This window comes from Leopardus geoffroyi, chromosome D1 (assembly GCF_018350155.1).
Source record: "Leopardus geoffroyi isolate Oge1 chromosome D1, O.geoffroyi_Oge1_pat1.0, whole genome shotgun sequence".
Taxonomy (NCBI): Eukaryota; Metazoa; Chordata; class Mammalia; order Carnivora; family Felidae; genus Leopardus; species Leopardus geoffroyi.
This window is the reverse complement of record NC_059329.1, coordinates 31,055,904-31,075,417: the sequence shown is the minus strand read 5'-3', so window position 1 is coordinate 31,075,417 and position 19,514 is coordinate 31,055,904. Positions and strand designations below refer to the sequence as shown.

Genomic DNA, 19,514 nt, shown 5'->3' with positions numbered 1-19,514 from the left:
TTACTATTAGTAATCCTCTATACCTAGTAACACCTATTGCCATTCAGTCTGCTTGCCTGATATTAATATGGTTACTCTAGTTTTTTTTATAAGAATTTGCATGGTATGTATACATTTTTATTCCTAGTTGAAGTATAGTTGACATATTTTGTATTAGTTTCAGGTGGACAACACAGTAATTCAGCAATTATATACATTACAAAATGCTCACCACAATAAATATAGTTAACCATCCATCATACAAAGTTATTACAATATCATTGACTATATTCCCTATGCTGTGCTTTTCATCCCTATGTTTTATTTATTTTGTGACTAGAAGTTTGTGCCTCTTAATCCCTTTTACCTATTTTACCCTATACCTTCAGCCCCCTCTCCTCTAGCAACTACCAATTTGTTCTCTGTATTTATGAGTCTGTTTCTGTTTGTGCACTTACTTTGTTTTTTAGATTCCACATGTACATGAAATCATATGGCATTTTTCTTTGTCTTATTTCACTTAGCATAATACCCTCTAGGTCTATCTATGACATTGTGACTGGCAAGATTTCAACCTTTTATGGCTGCATAATACTCCATTGTATATTTACACCACTTCTTCTTTTCTTTATCCATTCATCTATCCATGGACATGTGTTGCTTCCATATCCTGGCTATTGTAAATAGTGTTGCAATAAACACAAAGGTGCACATATTTTTTCAAATTACTGTTTTTGTTTTCTTCAAGTAAATACCAAGTAGTGGAATTACTGGATCATATGGTATTTCTATTTTATTTATTTTTTTTTTTTTGAGGAACCTCCATACTCTTTTCATAGTAGCTGCAAGAAATTTACCTTCCCATCAAAAATGCATGAAGGTTCCCTTTTCTCCACATCCTTACTGACCCTTGGTACTTCTTGTTTTGTTTGTTTTTGATGCTAGCCATTCTGACTGTTGTAAAGTGATATCTCATCATGGTTTTGATTTGCATTTCCCTTGTGATTAGTGATATTGAGCATCTTTTCATGTGTCTGTTGGCCATCTGTATCTTTCTTTGACAAAACATTTATGGTCCTCTGCCCTTTTTTAAATCAGATCATTTGGTTTCTTGGTGTTAAGTTGTGTGAGTTCTTTATATATTTTGAAATTAACTCCTTATCAGCTATATCATTTGCAAATACTTTCTCCCATTTAGTAGGTTGCCCTTTTTTTTTTTTTTTTTTTTTGTCGTTTCCTTTGTTGTGCAAAATTGTTTAGTTTGGTAAAGTCCTGGTTGTTTGCTTTTGTTTCCCTCACCTGGGGAGACATATCTAGAAAATATTGCTAAGGCCGATTCCAAAAGTTTACAACCTATGTTTTCTTTTAGTTTTATGATTTCAGGTCTTACATTTACATCTTTAATCCATTTTGCGTTTACTTTTATATGTGGTGTAAGACAATGGTCCAGTTTCATTCTTTTGCAAGAAGCTGTCCAACTTTTCCAACATCATTTATAGAAGAGACTGTCTTTTCCCCATTGTATATTTTTGTTACCTTTGTTGTAAATTAATCGGCCATACAAGCTTGAGTTTATCTCTGGGCTCTCTATTTTATTCTATTGGTCTGTGTGTTTATTTTTGTGCCAGTTCCATTCAGATTACTATAGCTTTGTAATATAGTTTGAAATCTTGGATTGTGATATCTCCATCTTTGTTCTTTCTCAAGATTGCTTTGGCTAGTTGGGGGTCTTTGTGGTTTCATAAAAATTTTGGGATTCTTGGTTCTAGTTTTGTGAAAAGTGCTATCGGTATTTTGATAGGGACTGCATTGAATTTGTAGATTGCTTTGGGTAGTAAGGACATTTAATATTAATTCTTCCAATTCATGAGCATGGTATATTTTTCCATTTATTTGTGTTGTCTTCAATTTCTTTCATCAATGTCTTATAGTTTTCAAAGTTCAGGATATTTGTTTCCATGGTTAAATATATTCTTGGTATTTTATTCTTTTCAATGTCATTGTAAATGGGATCATTTAATTTTTCTCTCTGCTAATTCATGCATGGTATATTTTTATCTTAACTTTCTATCATTTTGTGTACCAGGTTAAAGGTGTATCTCTTATAAATCTATTTCATTTTTATCGTGTCTTACAACTTTTACCTTTTAGTTAGAGGATTTAGTACATTTACAAAATTTGCTATGGTTGCTAATATATTTGTATTTATTTCTACTATCTTAATATGTACTTTCTATTTGTACCTATTTTGTTAATTTTTGTTTATCTTTGGGAGAGAGAGAGACAGAGGACAAGCAGGGGAGGGGCAGAGAGAGAGAGGGAGACAGAGAATCCTAAGTGGCTCTGCACTGACAGCAGAGAGCCCTGTGTGGAGCTCACAAACCATGGGATCATGACCTGAGCTGAAGTTGGATGCTTAACCCACTGAGCCACGCAGGTGTCCCTCGTACTCATTTTTAACTTTATTCACTCCTTTTTACCTTTTATTGGTTACATTTTTAGTTGTTTTTTTTTCCCCCTCATTCTATTTATACCCTTTAGTTTTTTTTTTTTTTTTTTTTAAGTAGGGTCCATGTCCAATATGGGGCTTACACTCATGACTCTGAGACCAAGAGTCACATGCTTTACTGACTAAGCCAGCCAGCCAGCCCCTAGATAATAAAGTCTAAAGTTAAGATCTGAGCATTACAGAAACTTTAGCGCTCTCTCTCTCTCTTTTTGCAGTCACAGCATCTCACCTTAGATATTTTCTCCTGGTCTTATAATTTATATAGATTTTGCCCTCAAATTAGACATTAGTATATTTTTTATTCAATTAATGTTTGTTTACATGTATTTGAATATTTACCAACATCTTTCCTTACTTCACATTTTTCCTTGAACCTCAAACATTCCCACTGGGGTTATTTTCTTTCTGCTGACAGAACAGGCCTTAGAATATCTTTTCTTAGCTGAGGTTCCCAGAGAGACTTAAGCTGTAATGCCCTAAGGCACCTGTGGTCTGTAAAGAATTAACTTTCCTAACATGCATCGATAAGAAATAAGAAACGATAAGAAACTAGTCATTGAAAACATTTTCTGTAAGGTGTTATCTTATGGAACCCCAATTGAGAAAATCTGCCTCAGAATTCCCTTTAGAACATGGCTTTTTTTTTTTTATGTTTATTTATTCTTGAGTGAGGGAGAGACAGAGTGTGAGCAGGGGAGGGGCAGAGAGAGACACACACAGAATCTGGAACAGGCTCCAGGCTATGAGCTGTCAGCACAGAGTCTGATGCAGGGCTCAAACTCACAAACCGTGAGATCATCAGCTAAGCCAAAGTAGGATGATTAACCCACTGAGCCATTCTGGTGCCCAAATGGATCTTTTGATGATAAAACCTTTTGGCACTTGTCTAAAAGGTTTAAATTCTGTTTTTTGTTTTTTGTTTTTTCTTGGACAGTTTTGCTGGGTAAAGTGTTCTAAGCTGTGAGCACTTTTCTGTAAGCGCACTGAAAAGATTACATCTTCTGGATAGTATTGTTGCATTAATATTTGGAAAAGACTGATGTAGGTATGAAGCTGAGGTATAATAACAGAAGAACAGATGTAAATAGAGAGACATGTATTCAAACACTTCTTTGAACCTTGGTTTCTCCATCTACAAAGTGGAAAAGCTACATGGTTGCTAAGATTAGAAATAATGTATATACCTCATCTGAAATATAACACATACTATGATCTTCATGATTATTATTTCTGTTTTTGTCTCTTGGTCTATAGTATATCCATAGATTTTATGAGTTTGAGTTGACAGCCCAGAGAATAAATTTTTACGTAGAAATTGTGTGGGTGCATGATAGAATTCTCCTTCAGTGAGCCAGCCAGTCAGATTATTGAGAAAGAAAATCATCTGGCTCCTCTGTCCTCATCCCAAGTAGGCAGGTTCCTTTCTACCTTTTGACACCAGATTATTTGCTAAATTTCTTAGAGGCCTTAGGCACCATATCTAACTAAGTGATCAGATATTATTATAGTGCAATGGTTTGAATTTAGGTTAAGTGCTATAAGTTGATTATAAAAAATGTGATTAGTTTCCAATGGTATCATTTGAGGAAATTCACTGGACTAATTCACTGTTCACTGTAAGAGGTTTGACTATATACATATAGCTGAGGAATAAAAAGACACAGAGTACTCAATTCCAGGTTTTGCTGTCATACCCATCAGTACCCAGCAACCAAATTGCTATACCTTCTCTGGTTGGATGTGATCTACCATATCACCTTGGAGACACACAGGGTGTAGGGAAATGCCTGAAGACATTGTTCCTGGTGCCTTGTATTCCTCCCACCTACATGCACACATGCACATACACATACACACACACACACACACACACACACAAACACCAGGAATTTGCCCATCAGCATATACAGTACTTTCTCTGACATAGAGCAGTAATCCTTATTCTCTCTTAGGCCAGAGACTCTTTTTTTTTTCCCTCCCACCTGAGTAGGAACAAACATAAATAAAATTTGGTGCTATTTTATTCATATATACCTAAAAGCACACTTGATTAGAGAATAAGAATATGCTAAGGATTAGGCATCTAACTGGGTAAATCAGTCATTGAAGATGTTGAAGACTTGTTAAAGCCTAAAATAGGCATGACATGGATATAGTATAATACTTATAACAACTTCCCTGTTGAGTTTTTAGGTTCTTTTTACATTTCTGCTATTGTAGGCAACACTGATTTTCTCAACACAAATCTTCCTACAAAAAAAACTGCTTGTAGATGAGTTCCAACAATCTAAGAAATGTGTCATAACACAGTATTACAGCTTGGGTTCATCTATAGTTTGGATGTATGAACCACTCTTCCTTTTCTCAAACAGGATGATCTATGAAGAAAAGAAATGTTGACAGTAAGAAAGGGTAAGCCTATTCAGTACAGAATGGAAAAAAACCCTGAATTGCATTCTGGGCATGAAGGCAGATATTAATGTTCATAAAACATAAAAGTAGGGATGGGGGAACTCACCTCATTGTCTCTTGGATGAAGCCAGGTACCAGGGAGGTAAAGTGTTTCCTGAGGTCCAATAATTGAATATCGCCCAAGGTTACGTCCATTGATGAACACAAACCCATAATTCCAGTTCTGAAAAGGATGGAATCTTGAGACATAGGAACAGATTCACACCGGCAAGGGAAAACCTAAGGCACTTTTGGGAGCGAGAGCAAGACTCAATGCTTTGTGGCACTGAAAGTGGAAGTGAGTTTAGACTGGGATATGTTCTACCAAGCTGTAACTAGTTTAGGGATGACAGAGAAAAACACGAACCAACCCTTTAATGCCCCATGATATATTTTGCTGCAGTTTTTTTTTAAGCTGTTGTTCTGTTTCCAGAGGTAACTACTAGGTCGTAAAGATGAATACTAATGCTAAGAACAGTTATAAAAGCTACACATTTTTAAAAATCGGCTTGCAATACAATGATGAATGACAGAACTAACATCTAGGAAAAGAAAACTGAGAGACAAGAAGATATTGAGACAATTTTTCCACTAGAGGCATCTGCTTATTTAGAAAGAGGTGGCTGAGAAGCTGAGCAGAACCTTTCACAGCCTCACAAGTTTAGGGGAACAAAAGCTAGATACCATGGAATCTTACTAAGTAATTTACACTCTGGGTTGTGATCCTGAGGGGCTACACCTGAGGAGAAGAATAAACAAGAAATAGTCCAGCCATTGGATGGAAGCCTTGATTCAAATCATTTCAGTCCTCGTAATTGTAGTAAAGTGATTACTAGTGTAACTAATCAATACAGAGGTGGATGTAAACCCTCTAACATCATTTTAGGCTTTAAATTATTTTTAGCATTTTTCATATATAATTTCTGGAACTCAACAAAAAATAATCAAGCAGATGATGTGGGGAAGACAACAAAATAAAATAAAATAAAATAAAATAAATACAACACAATACAATACAAAAGAGGAACAAAAGACAATAAGAATAGATGCACAGGTGATGCAGATAATGGATTTACAAATCACAGGCTTTAAAATAATTATGCTTATTAAATTAGTATTTTCGTAGAGTTCAAAGAAACGACCTAGAATTTTGTAAAAAAAAGGAAGCTATAAAAAACATCTAAAATTATATAATGAAAATTCTAGAACTAAAAATTATAATAATTAAAATTAAGGATTTAACAGATGTTTTGAATAGCAGATTAGATACAGTAAATAGAGAATATAGCTAAATATAGAATTACTAAACTTAATAATAGGAGAGAAAGTTTTCAAAATTAAGCTGAGAGGAAAGAAGAATGAGAAGCACACAAGACAGGAAGAGGCAAAAGGTATATGGCAAAATGGTCCAACATATAAAATTAGGGCCTCCGAAATGCTCCAGTTAATAAAACTAAGATTTCTGGACTGCATGTTAAATAAAGCAGTTATATGATATTTATAAGAAAACAATCTAAACTATAAAGACATCAAACAAAATAAAAGAAAAAACATAAAAAGATAGAATAGAAAAACCATAAGCAAAATGAAGTTGCTATGTCAGAAAATGTTGACGTTTAAGGTAAGGAGCACTACTAGAGGTAAAGTGAAACACCTCCTGATGATAAAAATCTTAATCTACTCTGAATGATAATGATATATTAAGAAGGTAAAAGTATAGATTCAGAATATATAAGCAAAATTGATGAAATAACAGGAGAAATAAAATTCACAACCATAGTCTAAAACATTCACACAATGTTTCAATAGCTAATAGGTAAAGTACACAGGAATCAATAAAGACACAATATTTAAAATAAGGTAATAAAGTTGAACTAATTGACACATGTAGAAAATTGATCTAAAATACATGCAGAATATACCTGTTCTTTCAAGTATACATAATAATCTTTATAAATTTTACCCCATGGTGGACTAAACAAGTGTTGTATTTTAAAGTTCTCAGACCACAATGCAAAAAAAAAAACACAATTGATAACAAAAAATAGTATAAAGTAGCCAAATATTTGGAAATTATGAAACATGTACACTTCTAAGTAACCCAGAGGCCAAAGCAAAAATCATGAGGGAAATTAGAACATATTTGAATTCATTGGTGTTGAAAATAAAACATATAAAAACTTAAAGCATATATATCCAGAATAGACAAATCCATTGACACAAGGAGATTATTGTTTTTCAGGGGCTGAGGGGAGGGGAAGATGGGGAAGTAACTGCTTAATGGGTACAGGGTTTCCTTTTAGGGTTATAAAAGTGTTTTGGAACTAGATGAGGAATGGTTGCATTCATTGTAAATGTACTAAATGCCTCTGAATTGTTCACTTTAAAATGGTTAATTTTAGGGGCACCTGGTTGGCTCAGTTGGTTGTCTGACACTTGATTTTGGCTCAGGTCATGATCTCATGGTTTGTGAGTTCAATCTCTGCATCAGGCTCTGCACTGACAGTGTGGAGCCTGCTTTGGATTCTCTCTAACCCTCTCTCCTTGCCCCTCCCCTGCTTACACACATGCACTCATTGATCTATCTCTGAAAATAAACTTAAAATAACTTTTAAAATGGTTAATTTTATGTTAATGTGAATTTCACGTCAATAAATGTTTTAAACTTATGGGATACAGCCAAATTCATATTTAAATGAAAAATAATTTCAATTCATATGTTAAAAAAGAATAAAAAGAAAGAAGATAACTACTAAGATAAAAAGTAGAACAAACAAAACACTTTACACTTTCAGAATGGCTATTATCAAAAAATTTAAAAAACAAATAAACAAGAAATAGCAAGTGTTGCCAAGGATGTGGATAAAACAAAACCCTCATGCACTGTTGGTGGGAATGCAAATTGGTATAGCTACTCTGGAAATCAGTATGGAGTTTTCTCCAAAAATTTAAAATGGAGGGGCACCTGGGTGGCTCAGTGGGTTAAGCATACAGCTCTCGATATTGACTCAGGTCATGATCTCACACTTTGTGGGTATAAGTCCCCTGTCTGGTTCAGTGCTGGCAGTATGGAACCTCTTAGGATTCTCTCTCTTCCCTCTCTCTCTCTGCCCCTCTCCCACTTGCACTGTCTGTCTCTCTCAAAATAAATAAATAAACATTTTTTTAAAAGATTTAAAATAGAATTACTATATGATCCAGTAATTGCACTACTAGGTATTTACCCAAAGAAAACAAAATATTAATTTAAAAAAATATATGCATCTCTATGTTTATTACAGCATTATTTATAATAGCCAAGATATGATAGCAACCCAAGTACCCATGGATAGGTGAATGGATAAGGAAGTTGAGTAAATGGAATATTACTCAGCCATAAAAAAAGAATGAGATCTTACAATTTGCATCAACATGGATGGACCTAGAAGGTATTAATGCTAAGTGAAATAAGTCATACAGAAAGATACCATATGATGTCGTTCATATGTGAAATTTAAATAACAAAACAAATTAACAAAGAAAAATAGATACAAGTGAGAAAACAGACTCTTACATACAGAGAACTAACTAGTGGTTGCCAGAAGGAAGGTGAGTGGAGGAATGGGTGAAATAGGTGATGGGGACTGAGAGTACTCTCATCTTCCTGAGCACTGAGAAATGTATCTAATTGGTGAATCATTATATTGTACATCTAAAACTAACATAACACTGGATGTTAATTATACTTGAATAAAAATCTTTAAAAAGCAAAACAATAGAACTAGGTGATGGGAAATTATTAGTATTTAGAATTTGGACCATTAAAGTAATATATGTTAGAAAAATATTTTTAAATGTTTAATATTTTATTTTATTTTATTTTAAGGTTTATTTATTTTTATCATGTGGGTGGGGGAAAGGCAGAGTGAGAGGGGGACAGAGGATCCAAAGTGGGCTCTGTTATGACAGCAGACATCCTGACATGGGGCTTGAACCCATGAACTGCAAGATCATGACCTGAGCCGAAGTCAGATGCTTAACTGACTGAGCCACCTAGATGCCCCAATATATTTTTATTTTAAAATAGTTTCAGATTGGTTGCCTGGGTGGCTCCATCGGTTAAATGTCTGACTTTGGCTCAGGTCATGACTTCATGGTTCGTGAGTTTGAGCCCCACATTAGGCTCTGTGCTGACAGCTCAGAGCCTGGAGCCTGCTTCAGATTCTGTGTCTTCCTCTCTGCTCTTTCCCCACTCATGCTCTCTCTCTCTCTCTCTCTCTCAAAAATAAATAAACATTAACAAAAATTAAAAAATTAAATAGTTTCAGATCTATAAGAAATTTGCAAAGATAGTACAGGATTTCACAAAAAACAAAATAATAATAATAATAATAATAATAAAGGCAATGGAAGAAATGAAACAGAAAAGAACTATATAATACAGTAAAAGTCACAGCCAACCATTGATTCTTTGAAAGATTAATAAATTGGTAATATTCCAGTGAAACATAAAAAGGAACAATAAAACATAATACATTGAAAATTCAGATGGAATGGAAAAATTCCCAGAAAAACAAATTTTATGAAAGCCAACTTTTAAAGAAACAAAATCTGAATAGTACTTTAATCTTGAAGGATTTTAATTCACACTTACAAACCTTCCCACACACACACAAAAAATGTTAGCCCTACATGGTTCAACTAAGGAAATCTACCAAACATGTAAGAAATAATACCAGGCTTACACAAACTTTACTTCCCAAATCATTTCTGGGGGTCTTAATACTTGGTACCAAAATATAACTAAGATATTTCAGTCACAAATATAAACACAAAAGTAGTCTTAATATTTATAGTAGTCAGAGATAGAAGATGGAGGCATAGGAAGACGCTGGGCTCACCTCGTCCAGCTGATCATTTAGATTCCACCCACATCTGCCTAAATAACCCAGAAAATCACCAGAACACTAGCAGAATGGACTCCCCTGAGCCAAGAGGCCCACAGAAGAGGGTAGGAAGGGCACAGAGGCAGTGTATGCTACACAGACTGGCAGTAGGGAACCAGGGCAGTGTAGGGGCAGCCCGCCCAGCAAGGCAGAGCCCCAAAGTCTGGCTCACAAAGGTGGAGGGGCTGGATTCTGTGGGTCTGACAGCCAGCGGGACTTAACATCTGGAATGTTAAAAGTCAATAGCTCTGCTCTCAGAGAGTGGGGAGGGCGAGAGGACACCAGGAGGGAAAGTTGTTGAGTCCCGGAAGACAGAGCTCAGTTTGGCAGGTGAACAAAGGCGCTGGCAAGTGCAATCTCCCTCTCCCATCCCCCAGCCTAAATTCCAAAGGGAAGCAGTTCCCATCACTGAACTTGCTTGCACTGCAAAAATGCCCAACACTGCGCTTCTGTGGATCCATCCCTCCGACCAGCCTGCCTCTCTCCCAATGCTGCAGGGCTCCTCATGCAGGGGACCACCAACAGCAAAGCCAGCTGTGCCTGCCCCTCCCACCCCTGTGCACCTTGCGGACCCACCATGGCTAATACGCCAGATCCCATAGAAGCAGCACCACAAGCCTGGCAGTAGGCAAGTGGTTGAGACAGGAGCCACACCACTCCACAGTGAGTCCTTGCCCCTGGGAGAGGGGAAGATAAGGTACACACCAGTCTGACTGTGGACCCAGCGATGGCTGGGGGCAGACATCGGATCTGACTGCCCCACCCACCAACACAAGTTACTCTGGACAGCACAGGGGAAGTGCCCAGCAGTTCGGAGCCACAGCAGGGACTACCTAAAATAGTGAAACGGAAGAATTCTCCTAAAAAGAAACTCCAGGAAGTAGCGACAGCTAATGAATTGATAAAAAAACGATTTAGGCAATATAACAGAACAAAAATTTAGAATAATAGTCATAAAATTAATCGCTGGGCTTGAAAAGGCAGAGAGGACAGCAGAGAGTCTATTACTACAAAGATCAAGGGACTAAGAAATAGTCATGAGGAGCTAAACAATGCTATAAATGAGATGCAAAATAAAATGGAGGCAGCCATAGCACGGATTGAAGAGGCAGAGGAGAGAATAGGTGAATTAGAAGATAAAATTATAGAAAAGAGGAAGCTGAGAAAAAGAGAGATAAAAAAAATCCAGAGTATGAGGGGAGAACTAGAGAACTAAGTGATTCAATCAAATGGAACAATATCCATATCATACGAATTCCAGAAGAAGAGAGACAGAAAGGGGCTGAAGGTGTACTTGAAAAAATCATAGCTGAGAACTTCCCTATCTGGGGAAGGAAACAGGAATTGAAATCCAAGAGGCACAGAGAACATCCTTCAGACATAACTTGAATCAATCTTCTGCATGGCATATCATAGTGAAACTGGCAAAATACAAGGATAAAGAGAAAATTCTGAAAGCAGGTATGGGGGATCCTGGGAAGATGGCGGTGTAGGAGGATGCTGGGCTCACTGCACGTCCTGCTTATCACTTAGATTCCACCTACACCTGCCTAAATAACCCAGAAAACCACCAGAAGACTAGCAGAATGGAATCTGCGGAGCCAAGCACAGACGAGAGGCCCACAGAAGAGGGTAGGAAGGGCAGCGAGGCAGTGTGTGCTCCACGGACTGGTGGGAGGGAGCCGGGGTGGAGGGGCGGCCCGCCGGCCAAGCAGAGCCCCTGAGTCTGGCTTGCAAAAGCGGAGGGGCCAGACAGAGTGTGTTCCGACAGCAAGCGGGACTTGACATCTGGAAGGTTATAAGCTAACAGCTCTGCTCGGAGAACGGGAGGGCTGGAGGACAACAGGAGAGAGAGTTGTTGAGCCCTGGACGATAGAGCTCAGCTTGGCAGGGAACAAAGGCACTTGCCAGCGCCATCTCCCTTGCCTATCCCCCAGCCAAAATCCCAAAGGGAACCAGTTCTTGCCAGGAAACTTGCTTGCACCACACAAACAAGGAAATAACCCAGAAAATCGCCAGAACACTAGCAGAACGGACTCCCCTGAGCCAAGAGGCCCACAGAAGAGGGTAGGAGGGGCAGTGTATGCTCTGCTGTGCTTCTGCAGATCCATCCCTCTGGCGGGTCTGACTCCATCCCGGGGCCCCAGGGCCCCTACCAAAGCGTATCTCCAAAGGAAAAGCGAGCTGAGCCTGCCCCTCCGCTCCTGTGCACCATGCCCTCGCCTGCCCCTCCCACCCCCGTGCACCATGCCGATCCACCCCAGCTAATACACCAGATCCCCAGCACCACAAGCCTGGCAGTGTGCAAGTAGCCCAGACGGGCCACTCCACCCCACAGTGAATCCCGCCCCTAGGAGCGTCTGACTGTGACCCCAGTGGTGGGCTGGGGGCAGACATCAGGTCTGACTGTGGCCCTGCCCACCATCACAAGTTATTCAAAACAGCACAGGGGAAGGGCCCTGCAGTCCTGCACCACTCCAGGGACTATCCAAAATGACAAAACGGAAGAATTCCCCTCAGAAAAACGTCCAGGAAATAACAACAGCTAACGAACTGATCAAAAATGATTTAAACAATATAACAGAAAGTGAATTTAGAAAAATAGTCATAAAATTAATCACTGGGCTTGAAAACAGTATAAAGGACAGCAGAGAATCTCTTGCTACAGAGATCAAGGGGCTAAGGAACAGCCAGGAGGAGCTAAAAAATGCTATCAATGAACTGCAAAATAAAATGGAGACAACTACGGCTCGGATTGAAGAGGCAGAGGAGAGAATAGGTGAACTAGAAGAAAAAATTATGGAAAAAGAAGAAGCTGAGAAAAAGAGAGATAAAAAAATCCAGGAGTATGAGGGGAAAATTAGAGAACTAAGTGATGCACTAAAGAGAAATAATCTATGCATAATTGGTATTCCAGAGGAGGAAGAGACAGGGAAAGGTGCTGAAGGTGTACTTGAAGAAACAATAGCTGAGAACTTCCCGGATCTGGGGAAGGAAAAAGGCATTGAAATCCAAGAGGCACAGAGAACTCCCTTCAGACGTAACTTGAATCGATCTTCTGCACGACATATCATAGTGAAACTGGCAAAATACAAGGATAAAGAGAAAATTCTGAAAGCTGCTAGAGGTAAACGTACTATAACATATAAAGGGAGACCTATAAGACTAGTGACCAATCTCTCTACTGAAACTTGGCGGGCCAGAAAGGAATGGCAGTAGATCTTTAATGTGATGAACAGAAAAAATATGCAGCTGAGAATCCTTTATCCAGCAAATCTGTCATTTAGAATAGAAGGAGAGATAAAGGTCTTCCCAAACAAAAACTGAAGGAATTCGTCACACTAAACCAGCCCTACAAGAGATCCTAAGGGGGATCCTATGAGACAAAGTTCCAGAGACATCACTACAAGCATGAAAACTAGGGACATCGCAATGACTCTAAACCCATATCTTTCTATAATAACACTGAATGTAAATGGATTAAATGTGCCAACCAAAAGACAAGGGTATCAGAATGGATAAAAAACCAAGACCCATCTATTTGCTGTCTACAAGAGACTCATTTTAGACCTGAGGACACCTTCAGATTGAGAGGGAGGGGATGGAGAAATATTTATCATGCCACTGGAAGTCAAAAGAAAGCTGGAGTAGCCATACTTATATCAGACAAACGAGACTTTAAATTAAAGGCTATAACAAGAGATGAAGAAAGGCATTACATAATAATCACAGGGTCTATCCATCAGGAAGAGCTAACAATTATAAACGTCTATGCACCGAATACAGGAGCCCCCAAATATATAAAAAAATTACTCATAAACATAAGCAACCTTATTGATAAGAATGTGGTAATTGCAGGGGACTTTAACACTCCACTTACAGAAATGGATAGATCATCTAGACACACGGTCAATAAAGAAACAAGGGCCCAGAATGATACATTGGATCAGATGGACTTGACAGATATATTTAGAACTCTGCATCCAAAAGCAACACAATATACTTTCTTCTCTAGTGCACATGGAACATTCTCCAAGATAGATCACCTATTGGGTCACAAAACAGCCCTTCATACGTAGACAAGAATTGAAATCATACCATGCATACTTTCAGACCACAATGCTATGAAGCTTGAAATCAACCACAGGAAAAAGTCTGGAAAACCTCCAAAAGCATGGAGGTTAAAGATCACCCTACTAAAGAATGAATGGGTCAACCAGACAATTAGAGAAGAAATTAAAAAATATCTGGAAACAAATGAAAATGAAAATACAACAATCCAAACGCTTTGGGATGCAGCAAAGGCAGTCCTGAGAGGAAAATACGTTCCAGTCTAAGCCTATCTCCAGAAACAAGAAAAATCCCAAATACAAAATCTAACAGCACACCTAAAGGAAATAGAAGTAGAACAGCAAAGGCAGCCTAAATCCAGCAGCAGAAGAGAAATAATAAAGATCAGAGCAGAAATAAACAATAAAGAATCTAAAAAAACTGTAGAGCAGATCAACGAAACCATGAGCTGGTTTTTTGAAAAAATAAACAAAATTGATAAACCTCTAGCCAGGCTTCTCAAAAAGAAAAGGGAGAGAACCCAAATAGATAAAATCATGAATGAAAATGGAATTATTACAACCAATCCCTCAGAGAGACAAGCAATTATCAGGGGATACTATGAAAAATTATATGCCAACAAACTGGACAACCTGGAAGAAATGGACAAATTCCTAAAAACCCACAAGCTTCCAAAACTCAATCAGGAGGAAATAGAAAGCTTGAACAGACCCATAACCAGCGCACAAATTGAATCAGTCATCAAAAATCTCCCAACAAATAAGAGTCCAGGACCAGACGGCTTCCCAGGGGAGTCCTATCAGATGTTTAAAGCAGAGATAATACCTATCCTTCTCAAGCTATTCCAAAAAATAGAAAGGGAAGGAAAACTTACAGACTCACTTTCTGAAGCAAGCATTACTTTGATTCCTAAACCAGAGAGAGACCCAGCAAAAAAAGAGAACTACAGGCCAATATCCCTGATGAATATGGATGTACAAATTCTCAATAAGATACTAGCAAATTGAATTCAACAGCATATAAAAAGAATTATTCACCATGATCAAGTGGGATTCATTCCTGGGATGCAGGGCTGGTTCAACATTCGCAAATCAATCAACGTGATACATCACATTAACAAAAAAAAAAAGAGAAGAACCATATGATCCTGTCAATCGATGCAGAAAAGGCCTTTGACAAAATTCAGCAACCTTTCTTAATAAAAACCCTCGAGAAAGTCGGGATAGAAGGAACATACTTAAACATCATAAAAGCCATTTATGAAAAGCCCACAGCTAATATCCTCAATGGGGAAAAACTGAGAGCTTTTTCCCTGAGATCAGGAACACGACAGGGATGTCCACTCTCACCGCTGTTGTTTAACATAGTGTTGGAAGTGCTAGCATCAGCAATCAGACAACAAAAGGAAATCAAAGGCATCAAAATTGGCAAAGATGAAGTTAAGCTTTCACTTTTTGCAGATGACATGATATTATACATGGAAAATCCGATAGACTCCACCAGAAGTCTGCTAGAACTGATACATGAATTTAGCAAAGTTGCAGGATACAAAATCAATGTACAAATCAGTTGCATTCTTATACGCTAATAATGAAGCAAAAGAAAGACAAATAAAGAAACTGATCCCATTCACAATTGCACCAAGAAGCATAAAATACCTAGGAAGAAACCTAACCAAAGATGTAAAAGCTCTGTATGCTGAAAACTATAGAAAGCTCTTGAAGGAAATTGAAGAAGATATAAAGAAATGGAAAAACATTCCGTGCTCATATATTGGAAGAATAAATATTGTGAAAATGTCAATACTACCCAAAGCTATCTACACATTCAATGCCATCCCAATCAAAACTGCACCAGCATTCTTCTCGAAACTAGAACAAGCAATCCTAAAATTCATATGGAACCACAAAAGGCCCAGAATAGCCAAAGTAATTTTGAAGAAGAAGACCAAAGCAGGAGGCATCCCAATCCCAGACATTAGCCTCTACTACAGAGCTGTAATCATCAAGACAGCATGGTATTGGCACAAAAACAGACACATAGACCAATGGAATAGAATAGAAACGCCAGAACTAGACCCACAAACGTATGGCCAACTCATCTTTGACAAGGCAGGAAAGAATATGCAATGGAAAAAAGACAGTCTCTTTAAAAAATGGTGCTGGGAGAACTGGACAGCAACATGCAGAAGGTTGAAACTAGACCACTTTCTCACACCATTCACAAAAATAAACTCAAAATGGATAAAGGACCTGAATGTGAGACAGGAAACCATCAAAACCCTAGAGGAGAAAGCAGGAAAAGACCTCTCTGACCTCAGCCGTAGCAATTTCTTACTTGACACATCCCCAAAGGCAAGGGAATTAAAAGCAAAAATGAACTACTGGGACCTTAAGAAGATAAAAAGCGGGGCGCCTGGGTGGCGCAGTCGGTTAAGCGTCCGACTTCAGCCAGGTCACGATCTCGCAGCCCGTGAGTTCGAGCCCCGCGTCGGGCTCTGGGCTGATGGCTCAGAGCCTGGAGCCTGTTTCCGATTCTGTGTCTCCCTCTCTCTCTGCCCCTCCCCCGTTCATGCTCTGTCTCTCTCTGTCCCAAAAATAAATAAACGTTGAAAAAAAAAATTAAAAAAAAAAAAAAGAAGATAAAAAGCTTCTGCACAGCAAAGGAAACAACCAACAAAACTAAAAGGCAACCAATGGAATGGGAAAAGATATTTGCAAATGACATATCGGAAAAAGGGCTAGTATCCAATATCTATAAAGAGCTCACCAAACTCCACACCCGAAAAACAAAGAATCCAGTGAAGAAATGGGCAGAAAACATGAATAGACACTTCTCTAAAGAAGACATCCAGATGGCTAACAGGCACATGAAAAGATGCTCAACGTCACTCCTCATCAGGGAAATACAAATCAAAACCACACTCAGATATCACCTCACTCCAGTCAGAGTGGCCAAAATAAACAAATCAGGAGACTATAGATGCTGACGAGGATGTGGAGAAACAGGAACCCTCTTGCACTGTTGGTGGGAATGCAAATTGGTGCAGCCACTCTGGAAAACAGTGTGGAGGTTCCTCAAAAAAGTAAAAATAGACCTACCCTATGACCCAGCAATAGCACTGCTAGGAATTTACCCAAGAGATACAGGAGTACTGATGCATAGGGGCACTTGTACCCCAATGTTTATAGAAGCACTGTCAACAATAGCCAAATTATGGAAAGAGCCTAAATGTCCATCAACTGATGAATGGATAAAGAAATTGTGGTTTATATACACAATGGAATACTACCTGGCAATGAGAAAGAATGAAATGTGGCCCTTTGTAGCAACATGGATGGAACTGGAGAGTGTTATGCTAAGTGAAATAAGCCATACAGAGAAAGACAGATACCATACGGTTTCACTCTTATGTGCATCCTGAGAAACTTAACAGAAACCCATGGGGGAGGGGAAGGAAATAAACAAAAAGAGGTTAGAGTGGGAGATAGCCAAAGCATAAGAGACTCTTAAAAACTGAGAACAAACTGAGGGTTGATGGGGGTGGGAGGGAGGGGAGGGTGGGTGATGGGTATTGAGGAGGGCACCTTTTTGATGAGCACTGGGTGTTGTATGGAAACCAATTTGACAATAAACTTCATATATTGAAAAAAAAATGAAAGCAGGTATGGATAAATGGGCCCTAACATACAAAGGTAGACACATAACGGTAGTAGCAGACCTATCTACTGAAACTTGGCAGGCCAGAAAGGAATGGCAGGAAATCTTCAAAGTGATGAACAGAAAAAATATGCAGCCAAGAATCCTTTACCCAGAAAGTCTGTGATTCAGAATACAAGGAGAGATAAAGGTTTTCGGAAACAAACAAAAACTGAAGGAATTCATCACCACTAAACCAGCCCTACAAGAAATCCTAAGGGGAACTCTGTGAGTGAAATGTTGCAAGGACCACAAAGTACCAGAGACATCAGTACAAGCATGAACCCTACAGATATCACAATGACTCTAAACCCATATCTTTCACTAATAACACTGTATGTAAAGGGACTGAATGCTCCAACCAAAAGACATAGGGCATTAGAATGGATAAAAAAAACAATACCCCTCTATTTACTGTCTACAGGAGACTCATTTTAGACCCGAGGACACCTTCAGATTGGGAGGGAGGGGATGGAGAACTATCTATCATGCTACTGGAAGTCAAAAGAAAGCTGGAGTAGCCATACTTATATCAGACAAACTAGACTTTAAATTAAAGGCTGTACCAAGATATGAAGAAGGGCAGTATATAAGAATTACAGGGTCTATCCATCAGGAAAAGCTAACTATTATAAATGTCTATGCGTGGAATACAGGAGCCCCCAAATATATAAAACAATCACAAACATAAGCAACTTATTGATAAGAATGTGGTAATTGCAGGGGACTTTAATACTCCACTTACAACAATGGATAGATCATCTAGACACAGGATCAGTAAAGAAACAAAGGCCCTGAAATATACATTGGATCAGATAGACTTGACAGATATATTTAGAACTCTGCATCCAAACGCAACTGAATATACTTTCTTCTCGAGTGCACATGAAGCATTCTCTAAGATAGATCACATACTGGGTCACAAAACAGCCCTTCATAAGTATAAAAGAGTTGAGAACATACCATGCACACTTTCAGACCACAATGCTATCAAACTTGATATCAACCACAGGAAAAAGCCGGGAAAACCTCCAAAAGCATGGAGGTTAAAGATCACCCTACTAAAGAATGAATGGGTCAACCAGGCAATTACAGAAGAAATTTGAAAATACATGGGCAGAAATGAAGATGAAAATACAGCAATATAAAAGCTTTGGGATGCAGGAAAGGCAGTCCTGAGAGGAAAATACATTGAAATCCAGGCCTATCTCAAGAAACAAGAAAAATCACAAATATAAAATCTAACAGCACACCTAAAGGAAATAGAATCAGAAGAGCAAAGACACCCCAAACCCAGCAGAAGAGAAATAATAAAGATCAGAGCAGAAATAAACAATATAGAACCTAAAAACAGTAGGAAGATCAATGATACCAAGAGTTGGTTTTTTGAAAAAAAAAATTGATAAACCTCTAGCTAGGCTTCTCAAAAAGAAAAGGGAGAGAACCCAAATAGATAAAATCATGAATGAAAATGGAGTTACTACAACCAATCCCTCAGAGATATAAACAATTATCAGGGAATACTATGAAAAATTATATGCCAACAAACCGGACAACCTGGAAGAAATGGACACATTCCTAAGCACCCACACACTTCCAAAACTCAAACAGGAAGGAATAGAAAACTTGAACAGACCCATAACCAGTGAAGAAATTGAATCAGTTATCCAAAATCTCCCAAGAAATAAGAGTCCAGGACCAGATGGCTTCCCGGGGGAGTTCTACCAGATGTTTAAAGCAGAGATAATACCTATCCTTCTCAAGCTATTCCAAAAAATAGAAAGGGAAGGAAAACTTCCAGACTCATTCTATGAAGCCAGTATTACTTTGATTCCTAAACCAGAGAGAGACCCAGCAAAAAAAGAGAACTACAGGCCAAT

The 19,514-nt window shown here is 38.3% G+C and overlaps 1 protein-coding gene across 1 annotated transcript in view; it reads right to left on the bottom strand.

Annotated features, from left to right (window-relative positions):
• Positions 1–4,491: 4,491 nt before the first annotated feature.
• Positions 4,492–19,514, bottom strand: part of LOC123600971 (beta-galactosidase-1-like protein 3) — a 63,512-nt gene continuing 48,489 nt past the window's right edge. Inside the window, exons 19-20 of the mRNA XM_045483531.1 lie at positions 5,007–5,123; positions 4,492–4,866 (exon numbers count right to left, since the gene is read on the bottom strand). Coding sequence (XP_045339487.1) covers positions 4,801–4,866; positions 5,007–5,123 — 183 coding nt within the window. The 3' untranslated portion in view covers positions 4,492–4,800. The remainder of the gene's footprint in view (positions 4,867–5,006; positions 5,124–19,514) is intronic.